Genomic DNA, 16,770 nt, shown 5'->3' with positions numbered 1-16,770 from the left:
TGTGTCTTTATCCTTCGGTAGTCCAGTCACAGGCTTTACCCTATAGTGGCTGCTGTTATGTATTTGTAATTCTGGTGTGAACATGGTAAATGCCATAACATCACACACTTGGTTATGGACTACACACCTCTGAGCATACCTATTTGGCATGTTGTCCATCATTGCACCGCTACATTTGCTGGGGTCCTCAGACAGTTTGTGTTATTATGGTATTATGCGGCTACATGCTGGCCTAGCTGTCAAACTGTCACTGACTCTGACATCTGGACAGGCCCACATATGACAGTCAGACGAAGGCCCATACATGGGGACAGGGTGTTGATACTATTCTGCCATGCATCGACAATTAGGGGACCAGTTTGTTACTTGCTTGCTTTCTGTTATAGGTGTGATATATGCTTCTCCACTGTCTGCCATTGATGTTTTGACATGACCTTTTCTTGTTTTGCAAATACTTTGCAGGCAAATACAATGTTAGGACAAGCTGAACAGATATACAAGGCATACTTGTGCTCCTTCTGTGACAACCTGCCATTTCAGGGATATGGCTGTTGGCCAGTGACATGTCAGTGCTGACACAGTAAGGTGGCAGCCTTTTATGACATGCCAGTACACTGGCCTTCAGGTACTGCTGTGCTACTAAGCACCATACCTCTCTACATATGAGAGCCAGACATCTGGGCAAAGCCATACGTAATTGGGTGACAAAGCTTACTAAGTATAGGGAACATTTTAACTATTGGCCTTACAAACCTAGAAGGGTGATACAATAACAGATTTTGCATTAGCATGCGTTTTAGGGTATGACGTCTGAGATACTACAATCTGTCATTATTTTCTGACTTTAAACTTTCTTGGTTTGCCAATGATTTGCCACACAACCACTATTTCATGATAAAGACACCACAAATATGATGAAAACCTCTGTACATTCTGCAAAAGGTGTGTATAGTTGGGAGGTATGGTAGGCACTGTGTTACTCCGACCTGTTCATATGTGTGGCCCCCTGTCCATCTCCTGTCCAGCTTACTGGCAGTAATGGATATTGACATCTGGACAGTGTGTACAACTCCCACCATAGGTGTAGCTGACGTGAAATAGTTGGCACTGCGATTCTTGGAGCATGGCTTTGTCTACCACAATACTGCACCTAGGCCGCTAAGACACAACAGCTGGAATTATGTGCTGGCCACATCCTGACAGTATTTCCCACACATATACATAGATCATTGACCCCTGCATATTGTGGACAAGCAACAAGTTATTATGTTGATTGGGACAGCCCTGGCAATGTGTGCTCTACTGCTGTTACCCTACATACTTACATGTTACTGCATTTCTATGAGAATATGGGTGTAGGGGGAGGCACACCTGTCAATGGTACACATTTGCACATACTTTGCTGATATTGGCTTTACATTTTCTTTCCATTTAACATAGTATTGTGTCCTGTCTTGAAGAACAGAGGCATATCACTAGAGACCAGGTTAAATTGTAATGACATACAATTGAGTTTCAGACTTTTTACCCTTCAGAGCCTTATGTAACTGCAAGGCCTGCTGTGATATCACTGTGTAAGTCTGTAGAGGGGTATTCCATCATTGTCGCCATTTGTGGGCCTTTGCCAGACATTCCTTTATGGTTTTCTATGGCTGACTTGCTGGATGAGTCTGAGGGGTGAATATGGGATCCCCACATTGACACCCATGCATGTGACCTATGACCCCCTCCTTAGTTGCCCTCCCCCCCATATACTGAAGTGAGATTTGTCACCTTGGATAATACTGCATAGTGTGGGGAAGCCAGTATTGGGCAGACATTTCCTGGTGTCCCACATAGCTGTCAGTTGTCTGCTGCTACCGCAGTAGGCCACCCCATTCCCTTGCATGCATGCAGTGATACCATAGATATGCTATCAGAACATCCTACTTCATTCATTTATTGCTTAGAAGACTGACTTACCTTCTGCCTGCAGCAGTTATGGGGACAGTGGATGAGGGCTGACTCTGTTGGATGCATGCAGTACACTGCCTATGCATGGTAAGCTACAAGTAGTGTGAAGTGTGTGGCATCCATTTTACTGTGCATGCAAGTCAGAGAGAGAGGTGTCCGTCCCTGGGTCCCTACAGTGTCTGTGTGTGTGTGTGTGTGTGTGTGTGTGTGTGTGTGTGTGTGTGTGTGTGTGTGTGTGTGTCTGTGTATGTGTGTGTGCTATGCGTTGCCTCTTTGCCAAGGCCTGGGCATACTGGGAACACCTTCAACTGCCTACAGGAGTAGGCTTAGAGGCTTCCTTCTCTGAGTCCCTCTGTGCCTATGGGGACCTTTGCAATGGTGGGGGGGGCTGTATGGCCCTTCCCCATACTGTTCCTGCTGCAGCTGTTTCCACAGGATCTTATTGTGTAGCATGGCACATACTATGAACATGTGTGCACATGTGGCTGGAGAGTACTGCAAGGCTCCACCAGATATGTCAAGGCAGCTTAACCGTGTCTTGAACATCCCAAATGCATGCTCTATAATGATCCTAGTTTGTGCGTGTGCCTCATTATGGCGTTCTTGAATGGGTGTGTGTGCATTTGTGTGCATTTCTGATAGGTGTCATCATCCATGGCTCCAGTGCAGAGCCAGCATCCCGCAACAGATGACCATATGGGATGTCCCCACTGGCAAATGCCTGGTACACCTGTGAAGAATGTAGGAATTGTGTTAGCTTCCAGGGCTGCCAGCATGCACATTCATGATAATGTCCTGGGCATTGCATATGACCTGACAGTTGATGGAGGGGAAGCCCTTGTGGTTTATATAGACCCTACCCTGTTCAGTGTGTGGTGCTTTGATGTGGATGTGTGTGCAGTCTGTCGCACCCAGTACCTCTGGGTAGTCTGCTACATGGTGGGAGAGATGCATATTGCTGGGCCTCTACTCACAGGTGTTGGGGAAGTAAATGTGCTTACCGGCATGTGGTAGCATGGCATCCAGGAACTGGTGGAGTACCCTGGATGCAGATTCCTGTAAGACCCCCATCATGTCCCCGGTAAGTCTTTGGAAAGCACCTGTAGCTAGTATTCCTAATGCTACATATACCTTTGTATCCACTGGGATGGGTTCCCCTCTGTTGGCTCTGGGTCTGAGTTGAGGCTGGTACAGCTCGATGATTTGCTGAAGTATATCTCTGTCCACCCTAACGTGCTCTACTATCTCCCGATCATGTAACCTCTGGTAGGTTACCCTGGGAATGAACAATCTTCTCCTCCTCCTCCTCAGTCTGGGGCGGTTGTCAGCATTATTCTCCTCACCGCTTTCAGCGACTAGCACATACTTGTAGATCAAGGCAACGGCAGCCCCTAACAGTTTTTTGGTTAAAATCCTCCTGCATGTGTACACCAGTGGTGCAAGGTTTGTAGGAAAATCAGACTGTAATGTGTATGCACAGTTTATATTGTTGTGCTGCAGATGTCGTCTGTATGATTGGCTGGCTGTGATACAGTCCACCCGTTTGCTATTTTATTTGTACTTGATTGCTTTTATTCTGCTATTTGCCTTTTTTTTTCTTTTTTCCCTTCCCATTTCCGTCCCTATTAAGCCAAAACACGGTGCCCAAATGTAAACAGTCCTGCTATTTCCTTTTTTTTTTTTTAAGACCCGGTGCGCGCCATGCAAACCTGTTTAGCTAAGGTACACAATGAGAAATAGCCCTCCCCTTGACACGAACACGATCTTCATTTCATGGAATAAGTCAATACAGACTCAGATGCACCCACTTGCTTAGCTGTGCTTAGCTAAGCTCAAATGGGAGCCGTGGAGCTCTAATGTGCTTACACCAAGCATGACACACCCCCTTTTCATGTCAGTGCTTCTCCTGCTTACACCACTGCCTTATAGGTCCTACACGGTTAGATTCAGCCAAAAAATGGTCTCCCATTTAGTGATTCAGTAAAATGTGCTCATTTGCATACTCCACTGCCTCAGTCCCTGATTACACCACTACACCACAGCCTTCCACCTTTGCAACCAGTGTTACCTGTTATTATTTTGATTCTGCATGCCATAGACTATAATGGTAAAATGCAGATTTCACTTAAAATTCCCTTTTCACATTTTTTTTCGGCACAATCCCATTTGTACACTGCTACCCTATGCTTAAACGGCCGAAATTGGCCAAAAAAAACCTTTTATTTTTATAATTTTGCAACACTTTTCCATGCCAATGACCATATATTTGGCCATTGGCATGCCTAAGGAGTTTACTACATGCTTTGCTTTTAGCTGTTATGCCTCTGTTTTGATTTTTGCAAAAATGTATTCAGCTAATAGCTGAATACATTTCTGCATCTCACAATATTCCGACATGGATGCCTGCCTGCTTACTGAATCACTAATTCACCTCATTTGCATGTTTTTTACCAACAAATGAGGTAATTAACATTATTTGGTTGTGTCCGTGCGGGAATAGTGCTGCCAGGCTTGTGCATGTCCCCAGGCTTGTTTACTGTATTGCACGGCAGCCATATTCCATGCAGGAGTGGGTGCACTATTATTACACTCTGTGTAAGCTTTATTGAATCCCAGGGTCTGTATTTTATTGGATAATTTTTCAGTTGGGCTGTAGGAGTTCCTGTTTTCCTGATAGAGTTATAGAAGTACAGTGAGGCTCTCAAATTAAAAATGGAGAGTACCACTGTTGTAAGACACTCTTCTAGAGGTTTTCAAAATCTTCCATAATGATCCATTGAGTTACATTTAAAAAATATAACTGGATAAAAACAACCAGTCATAACCTCATCCAGATGAAAAGCAAAAAATAAAGTGCATTTTTGCAAGAGGGGGGTAGTCCTCCACTCTTCTCACAAAAAAAAAAAAAGGAATCACTGTAAAATATATGCTTAAAACCTGCACTACCAGTGATCCCCTATGTAAAAGAGCTATCAAGGAGTTTGTGTTCTCCAAGTTTAACTCAACTAGTTGGTACTTCACATACTTTAAGCTCAATATGTTGTAGGAAGCCTTTTTAAAGAAGTTGTGGTGTCCAGATTCACAGACTGCAGCCCTCAACACAGCTGACAGGATGTTTGTGTCTCCTTTCAATTAACATGATTTATATACAACACATAAGGCAGATTTTGCTGTTATCTGTTTCTCAACATTCTACCAAAAATGGAAGTTGTCCCTTTGATATCTTGCCAATAGATAGAGGTTTTAAGTTAACTATTTATTTTTTGTTTGACATTTGTTAACTGAGAAAGTCTGACTGGATCAGGAACCCATTTTCAGAGGAGGCCCGGGGAGAAAATCTCCACAACAGTAAGCATCAAAATTTACAAAGTATTGAATTAACAATTATTGTAAAAATTTGCAGAGACATATATGGCAGACAGCTGATATACGTTTGCATGTGGATTAACCTAGCAAAAGCTAGTAGCTAATTTACAGAGTATGAGGCAATCTGGGATTAACTTTATAATAATAATAATAATAACAATTGTAGTAGTGATATATATATATATATATATATATATATATATATATATATATATACTTTTTTCCATTTAATAGTTGAAGAGAAAATGAGAAATAAAGGTATATACCAGGTTAAAAGTAGGTATAATGAGAGCAAAATTGGGCTTAGATCGAAAGTTGGGTGTTAAGAGTGAGGAAGAAAGTCTTATATAGCAAAATGTAGAAATTTGTTTATTTATTTATTTATTTAAATTTGTTGACTGGTAGTGTCCGACTGGACGTGGGTCCATTTTCAGCGGAGGCCCGGGGAGAAAAGCTCCACAGTAAAATAAACAGACAGTAGTTACATTGGAATTCATAGCGATTAACAATTTAACATAGAAATTACTTACAACATATTTAAGATGAAGAACATAGTACATCAGTAGACAAGTAGAATCTTTATCTGTGAAGTACATAACAGGCATTAACAAATGTAACAATGAGAAGTACCTGCTGTATAACAAGTACTAGGCTTATGAGCATCTGAGCTTGCTATCATCAAGGTAGTTAGTGGAGGTGAAAGAAAGGTAGTAGTTGGATGGGGTGGATGATATTAGAGTGGGAGTTGCAAGGGCATAGCCAGCATGTTTTTAGGTGCGCTTTTAATAATGTTTTGAAGTTGGTGCATGATGGTACGGAGGTAATTGTGGGTAGGAGTGAGTTCCATAATTTGGCTATGGCGCAAGAGAATAGTGCTTCACCAGCAGAGTTATTGGCTTTAGTGATCTGCAAGTGATTTTTGTTGCTGGATCTTAGTGGTCTGGTGGTGCGATAGGGTTGGAGTAGATTCTGGAGGGATGGGACATTTAGTGGATGGTTTACTAGTTTGTGGGCGAGTGAGAGTTGATACCACTGAAGGAGGTGAGGGAGTTCAAGCCAGCCCAGTTCAGCAAGTGAGAGACAGTGGTGACTACGGTAGGATGCCCCTGTAGCGAATTTGGCGATTTTGTTGTAGCAGGTCTCTAGCTTGTTTAGATCACATTGCCTTAGATTGGTATATACTGGAGAGGCATAAAGTAGGGTGGAGATAAGGTGGGAATTTGCTATTGAAATCTTTGCTGCTTTGGTGAGAAATTGTTTATTTCTGTATAATGCTCCTATTTTTTTGTGGACTTTTTTTATGGTCATGGATATGTGAATGTCAAATTTTAGTTTATTGTCTATTTCCACTCCTAGCAATTTGGTGTGTTCAGTTGGGTATATAGTGGTGTTGTCTTTTGCTGTGATGTTAAAGTGAGAGTTGTTTTGAGCATGTTTGGTGGGTTGGAAGATGAGTAGTTTAGTTTTGTTTGGGTTGAGTATTAATTGGGCATCGGATAACCATGTTTCAACAGAGGAAAAGGCTTCCTGTGTGACTTTTTGCAGTTTGGGTAGGGACTGGGCTGAGCAGATGATGGTTGAGTCATCTGCGTATTGGATGAGTGTGCCATGTTTGGTGGCAGAGGCTAGATTATTGGTGTAAACAGAGAAAAGTAGGGGTCCAAGGATGGATCCATGGGGAACCCCTATGGAGACAGGTAGTTGGGGAGATATGTCATTCTGCCATACAACGGATTGTTGGCGGTCAGACAGGTAACTCTGAAACCAGTTGGTGACTGTTTGTGAGAAGGATAGGTTATTGAGGACAGAGATAAGTTGTTTGTGTGGGACCATGTCAAATGCTTTAGATAGGTCTAGGAAAGTAGCAGAGGAGAGATAGCCATTGTTTTATGCTGAAGGATAGTGTTAGTAAAGGAGAGTAAGGCAGTGGTGGTGCTATGGTTTGGTCGGAAACCATGCTGAGTACTGGAAAGGAGGTTGTTAGTAAGCAGGTAGTGTGAGACCTAAGAGTGTATGCATCTCTCTAGTATTTTGGAGAGTGGAGAGAGAATAGCTATGGGGCGGTAACTGGTTAGTTCTGCAGAGGGTCCGCCTTTGTGGAGGGGAATTATATGTGAGACTTTCCACAATGTGGGAACGTAACTTTCTGACAGAGATCGGTTAATCAAGATGGATACTGGGTAGGCCAGAGCATCAGCTGCGATTTGTAGGTATTCACTTGGGAGGTTGTCTGCTGCTAATTTGGTGTGTTTAAGTTTAGTGAAGAGTTTTTTTATGTTGGAGGTAGGTACAGGAGAAAAAGAGAAGGCAGTGGGGAGATTACTAGTTGAAGGTGTGGGTTGGAGGGGAGGGGGGTTGTGTTGTTTAACTAGTGATAGTATGGTTTGGGTGAAGTGTGTGTTGAATGAGGTAGCAATATTTTTTGAGTAGTGAGGGATGTTAGGAGGAGGGGTACTGACTTTACCTGGGTGGAGGATGGAGTTTATGGAGGACCAGAATTGTTTGGGGCTGTGTTGTGAGGAGTCTAGGGCAGACTGGTAGTATTGGAATTTGTCCCGTTTTATTAGCTTTCTGACTCTATTGCATAGTTCTAAGAATTTCTGTCTAGCTGCGGGGGTTTTGGTTTTGCGCCAGTGCTCCCAGGCTTTATCCCTGTTTTTAATTTCTGACTTAGTGGTTTTCTGTAGCCATGGGGAGGGTTGTGCTTTGGTTCTGGAAAATCTTATGGGGGCATGGTAATTAAGGATGTTCAGGAAGGTAGTATTAAAAAATTCAACTGCATCATCTAGACTGAGGTACTTTAGAGCATGCCAGTTACATTCTTTGAGGGATGAGATGAATGTGAGTGGGTTAAAGTTTATTTTTTTACATATTTGACGATAGATGACAGGTTTAGCTTGGTACAGGTATTTTTTGAGTAGGAATGTTGGGATGTGATCACTGAGGCTATCTGATAAGCAGCCTGTTATATATGACTGGGGGTTCTTACTGATTAGTATCCAATCCAGGGTAGTGTGCTTGCTGGAGATTTATTTATCCTTGTTGGTGACTGGACTAGTTGGGTGAAGCCATGAAGGTGTACATGATGGGTTGGATTGTTGCCAGAACAGGATTGCCAGTCAATATTGAAATCACTTAAGATGATAGTTTCTTGGGGGAGATGGTGGGTAGACCAGCTGAGGAGGTTTTCTAGTGGAGGGATGTTTTGTCCAGGTGGGAAGTAGCATCCAATTATGTTGATGGTTTTGTTTTGGTTAATTTTGAGGTTGGTATATATTATTTCTTCATTGCCTATTTGTGGAGCTGATGATTTTAAGATCTGGATGTTTAGATGCTGTTTAAATATTATAGCTACACCACCTCCTTTTTTGTTTAGCCGGTCTACTCTTAGTATGCCGTAACCTGTAGGGAGTATTTGCTCACTGGTAATGTGAGGTTAGAAGGGATGTAGACCCTGGAAGGGGTTATACTGAAGAAGAGGAGGTGAAGTGGAATTGTGGGCTGAGTGAGGACATACTGAAGCTGTAGGAGGGGAGTGGAAAAGGAAAGCTCAAAACCAGGATAAACTATATCCCTAAATGTGAAGCAGTACCTTTTCATTCCTTATACCTCCTTATTCTTCCTTCTTCAGTTCCTCATTTCTATCAAATTCTCTTCCCTGACTTTCTGTCTTAGTATACCATAAGCTTGTTTTTCCCTCACTTCATATTACAGTTCCTGTTTGTATTAGACTAACTTACCTTTAATTTCTCCACAAACTGTCCAGAATGTCTCTAAATATTAAATGATTGTCATATAACTTGTATTGATTCTTAACCAATGTGTTTATGTTATGTCAAAGTTGTTATATATTTATACTACAGATGTTTTTGTTTTATTGTTGAAGATTCTAAAATTATTATTCTTAAAGTGTTTTGTAATAATTTGGAGCTTTTCTCCCCAGGTCTCCACTGAAAATCGACTTCTACCCAATGGGACTTTCCCAATAATCAAACATCAGTAAATAAATAAATGTATAAAATGCACTTACCTGTCTATTGGCTAAAAGATGGTTATGTACAATTCTTGCTTTATAAAAGCACCATGTAAGAATGCCACCTTTCACTAAACAGACCAACATACTCATTCATTTAGTGTCACACACAAACTACAGGTAGCAGACATCTGCAGGGAATACGCAAGCATTGTGTTACAGTTTGATGATCTGCTTTTAGAAATCTTTAACAGCAGATGTGCACAAGTCTCAAAGACCCAGGTAAGCACTGTACTGCCCTTAAGTTGCTGGTTTCCAACCCATGGCTAAATGACTGGCCAACGGCAATGCCTTTGTCAACAAAAATAAACCTTTGTAGGCACAATAACAGGGCATTCCATCACATCAGCAGCTATGTCATTAGCATGTTTTGGAAATGCTTCTACACAGGTTATCTCAGAAACTGCCCTACTTTCGACACTTAAGCTGGAAGCACAATCCAGCTCCTGGGCAGATTTTGGCATAGTTTTTCTATAAGGCATCCCACAAAAATCCATAGCAATGAATTTGCTAACACTGCTTGGGAATCGATACAAATGTTAGAATTTACTTTTATACTCATCATCCTAGAAGAAGGCAGTACAGTTGCCTGCCACATATTTTCCATAACAGTAGATCTTTGAAGAGAGGTCACTGTGACATTAAAGCAATCCTCCCTTCATCCTCCTAATAATGTTGTGCAGTTTCATTATGACCATTTTACAGGTTATTGCACAGTTACATCTTTTGAGTAATTATAGTAATACATTTTAATACAAAGGAAAATGGCTTTCAACAAAAAATATTGCAATGAAGCCAGAAGAAGACCAAACAACACTGGCCATATATTAAAGCTTTAATATTGTTAAGGTCAGGTGAAGCACAAGAGTTAGTAATCACCTGCCACTTGTAGTCACTTACCTTTCAACTTATTAACGCAGGAAACCTGGACTAAGCCAAACATAATTGGGGGGCAAAGGGCCCAAAAATAGGAACAAATTTTAAATATTGCTCTTGTAACTTTAGAAAGTTGCTAGAATAAAAGGTTTTGTGTTAGCCTACATTTTCTGAAGGATCTGAAGTCCGAAATTCAAATATCTGCCACTATTTAGTGACCAGTTCTCAATTATATGCCAAAAAAACACAAATTTTATGAGGAGCAGACCAAAAATTTGAGATACAAATCTGGTCAGTTGAGACGTATGCATTCCAGTGCTAATTCTTTGTTACCACTATTATTATTATTTTGAAGCAAATCAATAAAATAAAAACAAATAAATAACCAAACAAACAAATGAAATAATATTTTGCAATTGATATAAGCAGTTCTATGGCTGTACAAGGCATCAGCTGCAATTTTGTGCTTAATGGTATAAATATGCTCATATATTCATAAATGCAGTTTTCTAGCTATGACTATATAAAAGGAATCACAGGTAGTGTATACTGTTCCACATGCAGATTCAGAACCAAGGGTAAAATAATACACACTCTTGATAAAGGATATACTGATCACCTTGTCTGTGATCACCTTGTCTGCAGATTCAGAATCAAGGGTAAAATATCACACCCAGTTGGAGAAGAATTTATTGATCACCTTGTCTGCAGATTCAGAACCGAGGGTAAAATATCACACCCTCTTGGAGAAGGATTTACTGATCACCTTGCCAAGCTGCAGCAGTTTTGTAATGAGAATATTAAAGTAAGGGAGTGTGGAAGGGCAAGTGTCTGCCCCCTTACAAAAATGTTTCTTATTTTATTCTGTATTTGGCACATTTAATTATAAACTTTACAGTTTTTAGTATATGTTTTTAGACACTGTATATACTTGAGCTGTTGAGCTTCCTGTAAATGGACAGTTGAGGAGCAAGCAATCTAGTTCCAGTAAGACATACATTTATTTATATTTATTTATTTATTTATTGCATTTGTTTACCAGGAAAGTCCACTGGGGCTAAAATGAGCCCATTTTCAGTGGAGGCACAGGGAGAAAAGCTTCACATTTAATTACATACAAGGAAATATTGCACACAATAGAATATATAAAACAGTAGTTGTACATTAAAATAAAATTGATAACAACAGTGAAGAATAGTTTACAATCATGGTATAAATGTAGAAATAGAATATAGAATGCATTAAAATAACTTATAAATGTATATGTAGAATTTTTAGCAGTGAGGAGAATTAACTTAAGGGGTAAAAATAGAAGGAGACAGATGGGCTAGGTAGGGATAAAGCAAGCTAAAGTGACAGCAGAAGGAGTTAGTATGGTAGAGACAAGGGGAAAATATACCAGTAATTGAATGGAGAAGAGTATGGTTCCACAGAGGGAAGTCAGGTTTTGAGGTTATAATATCTTATCAGACCTGAAAGAGATAACCATTTAATACCTGGAATTCTGTATTATGAATTTTTATTTTCCCCACGTGTTGTTGGTGCCCCCTTCTGAACACCATTTGCTATTCATGTCTCGATGTCCCTCCTTAACTTCCATGGCAAAGTAGAAGACATAAGAGGATCCCTGTATGGCAGCAGCTGTGTAACATGTGCAATACTTAATGACTAGTTAACAATTAGTTTAGGATAATCTATACCTTTTCATAACAAAGGTTTTATACACAGCAGCTTTTTGACCTTTTTTCCATAGCAGTGCTTTTTAAACTCTTCTAACGTATTCACTCTCTAACAACGAATAAGCAGTATTGCCCTAACTCTCTCTCTTTCGGCTTTTCCCGGTTAGGGGTCGCCACAGCGGATCACCTTGTCCGCTCATGATTGGCAGTGAAGTTTTACGGTGTTGATTTGCCAGCCCAGTGCCCATCCTTCCACAGAAGGCACACACAGGCACGCACTCACGCCTAGGGCCAATTTTAGCATATCCAATCCACTTGCAGCATGTCTTTGGGGATGTGGGAGGAAACCGGAACACCTGGAGGAAACCCACATGACTGCAGGGAGGATATGCAGACTCCGCACAGAAGACACCGCAGCCAAAGATCGAACCGGAGAGCCTCTTGCTGTGAGGTGACAAAGCTAATCGCTGCACCACTGTGAGTTATTAAACCAAATGCAACTAGCAGTAGATGTGGTGTCTTCTGGTTTTAGAAGGCATGTTTCATAATAACTGGTTTGCAATTCATGAAATAAGAAGCATTCTGTAGAAAATGTATAGAAGTGCGTGCATATGTATCTACAAATATCAGTAATCAGCACATACTGCATCAAACAGTTACATGTTACTGCTTCCCATGTACTAGCTTGAACTTCTTGAAATGCAACTGCTGCACCCCTTCATCACAAAAGTATTCTGTCATATATCTGTCACAGCAAATTCATGTAATGATATCAAACACACATACCTTTAAGGAAATATTTTCTTGAGAACTCTGATCATACACAAATTAAAACAAATATTTCTGCAGTGTTTTAAGGCCCTCATCTTGCCCCGTTACTTTATTATTCTCACACCAAAGTTAGTCTGACTCAGAGAAATTACATAAAATACAAATAAAAAGAACTGTCTTGTGCCTCCGAGTCAAGACAATGCAGCCTAAGAGAGATATTAATAGACTGTTTTGAGTAAAACTCATCACTAAAACAAGCATATGGAGAACAAGAATGGACTTGTACAATTGCAAGAATTTATGCTGTAGTAAATAAAACCCAAGCAAGCAGACCTTGAGCAGTTGAAGGAGAGCCTGTATTACTACCGATGTACCACTTGTTTTGAAGATACCACAGTATATCTTTTATTTCTTTTAGAAAAGCTATACGTCTCAAGGTTATTTGTCTCAACTTTGCCAGTGATTTGCATGGTAGTAGGTTGGTATGAAGCAGTGCACTAATTTATATATACATGTGTTAGATAACATCAGCATAAGTAATTTAGATATAGTACCTTAAAATATGCAGATAACAGCGATAAAGCTCAATTAAATATCAGTTCCAGTTAAGTTTTAACTGATGTTCATGATGCTCTTTTAAATCCATATTGTAGGGAATGGTTGAAAAATGGCTATCTCAAGTTGAAGAGATCATGCTTGGTAGTCTCAGAAATGTGATTCAAGATGGCATGATTGGATACAGTCAGGTAAGTCTGGAGGAATGGCTGTTGAAGACAGCTGCTATGTGAGTGTTTGACTATAAAATCAAATATGTGACAGTTTCAGTGTCATCTTAATAATCTAGAAAGAGAATTTCTTGCCATTTCTGCAATCTCATTGTGTTCTTATTGTATTCAGAGTTGTTAGAATAGTAATGTGTGTGCTGTTTTTCCTACTTTTGCAACCAGAGTTAAGGTACATCTTTCTGCATATTATTTCTCAGTATTTTAAACCATTTTTCTTCTAATGAGTTGAGCTAGCTGCTAAGACCAGAGAGACATATGATTGTCAAATGGCACCCTAAACAGGGTACTGAACCATGGTCTTCTAACCACACCAGTTTCTCTTTTACAGGGCCATTTGTCCCAAATGTCTCAGTGTGCCTGCTTTTTGGTCTTTAGTTCTCTATGATATGTTTACTGAAACCAAAACTCAAAAGTGAATCCCAAACTATCAGTATATCAGGATATTGGCCTACTCCCCCCCAAACTGTGAAGTCCTGCAATTTTATCAGGTGACATTTACTGAAAGCTTTCTACAAATGTAATCAGAAGCTGACACTATTGTTTTGGCAGTACCTTAAACATGTGTGATGCTAAGAGGTAAGCACGTGCAGAATATTGAAACCAAACTGATAGCATTGGCCCCACACTGTGAGCACACACTAACACACGCACACACGCATGCACGCACACCGCACACACACACACACACACACACACACACACACACACACACACACACACACACACACACACACACACACACACACACACACACACACACACACACACACACATTGCAAGAAGCCATAAATTACTTAACTGTATTGCAAGAAGCCATAAACTCAATAGAAACAAAACCTCAGCTCATATATTTAACATGCTTCAGAGATCTCCCACAAAGCACAGGAAAGCAGTTGTATAGAGTCACCATACTAAGGCATTGGAGACAGTCCAGTTAACACGAAAATATTTTGGGTTAATATTGAAGAAAGACAGACTCAAAAGCTCATATGGCTGATCTGAAATCTCCCAAAAATACCTTAATAATTGGTGAATCATCTAAAAGTAAAATACATGCATCTCACTAGACTTTATAAGAGATCCTTGGTTCCAACTCGGCCGTTTGCTATAGCTGGAGGTCTTCAACCAGCTTGTGGCTCACGCTCTATCCCATGATGCACTGGTGCTTTCCTCAGATTTAATTTCCCACTGAAATGGATTGGGTGATTCTTCCAGCTGTTGCTAAGGGGAAAACAATTTTTTTCTATATATTTCTCTAGTTTATTCTCTTAGTGTATCTTAATAGCTTAGTTAGTTAATATTTAGTATGCATTTATTAGGTAGTATGTTTAAATACTTTATTAGTGAGTGTCGTTTAACTTCTGGCCACTTTTGTTTAGGCCTAAATAGTTCCCTACCCGTTTTCATAGTAGTTTAGTCAAATACATTTTACTGTTTGCCTTTTAGAGTGCTTAGCGAGTAGTTTCAATATACATATATATTTATGTATATGTTTAGGTTAGCCTGTAGATAAGTTATTCTGTGTGCATCTGCATAGTTTGCTTTAAGCAGTCATAGCTTTATATCTTAGAGGTGTGTTTTTTTCAATACTTCCTTCTAGTAGCTCGTTATTTATTAGAGAGCAGTTGAGTTCATTTTTATTTAGAGGGCTAGTCTCTTTCTGTGTGATTGTTAGTTACCTTTTCTTCCTAATATATCACTTGATTAGAATTGTTGTTGTTTGGCAGTTATCCTTTGAAATTATATATTTCCTATCAAGCTAACTTATTTAAATTAGAGAGTTGCAGGTCCATTCTTCCTTTGATTACTTGGTTGTTGTTGCTTATACAATGTCTAAACAAGTTAAAGTTAAACCTTCGGGTTTCAAGAAATGTCCTAAGTGCAGTCAAAAAATGTCCATTACCGATGGGCACACTGAATGTGTTTACTGCCTGGGAGCAGTTAATTTACAGGAGTCGTGCAATTTGCCACTTCTTTAGCGGCTGGGTTCTTATGAGAGGAAGAGCAAGCTAATCTTAAGAGGACTGGTGAAATCTTCTGTTACAGAGGCCTTGGAATAGGGACAAAATCCTCCAAAAAAGCCAAATTCTCCTACACAAAAATCGGACACGACTACCAAAACTTCAAAAAGGTCATCCCCTACTGCTTCAGAGGGTTTGGAGCCATTGAAAAAGTCTGCAAAGATGTTTCTGACAGTGTCCAAATCTTTTGGGTCCGAGAGACCATCCACCTCACCTCCACTGACTTTGGGGCCATTGGTTTTCCAAGTGATGAAGCGGTCCCCTGCTCTGGAGCTGGTATCTCCTACATTGAGGTCACCTTTTTTACAGACCGTAGAATCCCCAGCTCCCTCCTCTCAATCCTCTAAAAGCCTTCCTGACTTTGATGTGGGTCATATGGTGCAGAGACTCTTGAGGACACCGACGTTGGCAAAACTTTTGTCGGAACCGACCCAGAAGGATTCATCACCGACCATACCTATGCAGACAACATCAATTCCTCCTCCAACCCGAGTTGCAGTTTTGGAGCCAGAATGCACGGAACTGATAGTGCTGGAACCATTGGAGCTGAGACCTGTTCCAGGATCTTTGGCTCCTACCGCTGTGACTATCTCGGCACTGTCTGAGGAGTCCAGGAGCCATCAATCACTAGTAGGTCCAGGGAGGGGAGTCAGGCCGACTTTTCTTCAGATCCAATCTTGCCTCAGCTCTGGTGAGTTCAGCTCCTACCTCGGCTTCGGAGCCGATCACCAAGGAGCCAAGGGGACCTTCCAGATCTTTGGAACCAGGGGTTTCCTCGAGTCATGGGCAGGGGGGGCTTTCAAAGCCACGAGCAGATCACTGTCTCCATGGACAGCCAAACTTTCAGGTCCAGCCATTCCTCCCCAAAGGCACCGGTGTCCATCTCTGCATTACCGACTCCACTCAGACATAGAGACCCAGAGCCCCAGGTTGCCCCCATAGGTAAACCCTTCTTTTCCCAAACCTCTCTGGAATGTTCTCCTAAGGAGGTCCCTTGGAAGAGATTATGCAGGAGGAAGCATTTGTACTCCCTGCAGGAGTCAGTCACATCTGACACAGACCTCGATGACTCATAAGGGTCCCCGTGGTTGCCCCCTGAAGATGTCTCCTTTACAGACATCTTAGAGATCCTTAAAACAGAGTAATGGCTGGAAGCCCATCACTCCTTCTGATGAGGAGTCAGTTTACCTGAAGTCTTTTGGGTGTCACCATTCCGCCACTTGGGTGTCTCCACCTTTCGACGAACTCATGGAATTGTTTTTTCGAAAGTTGTGGGAGTCTCCAGA

At 40.9% G+C, this 16,770-nt stretch overlaps 1 protein-coding gene across 1 annotated transcript in view; it reads left to right on the top strand.

Moving 5' to 3' along the window:
* Positions 1-16,770, top strand: part of DNAH3 (dynein axonemal heavy chain 3) — a 2,217,123-nt gene that overhangs the window by 1,264,659 nt on the left and 935,694 nt on the right. Inside the window, exon 25 of the mRNA XM_044089509.1 lies at positions 13,332-13,424. Within this exon, the coding sequence (XP_043945444.1) occupies positions 13,332-13,424 (93 nt within the window). The remainder of the gene's footprint in view (positions 1-13,331; positions 13,425-16,770) is intronic.

Source organism: Protopterus annectens, chromosome 12.part0, assembly GCF_019279795.1.
Source record: "Protopterus annectens isolate FY-2018-M chromosome 12.part0, PAN1.0, whole genome shotgun sequence".
NCBI classification, from domain to species: Eukaryota; Metazoa; Chordata; order Ceratodontiformes; family Protopteridae; genus Protopterus; species Protopterus annectens.
The sequence above is the reverse complement of the archived record's forward strand: the minus strand, read 5'-3'. Positions and strand labels throughout refer to the sequence as shown.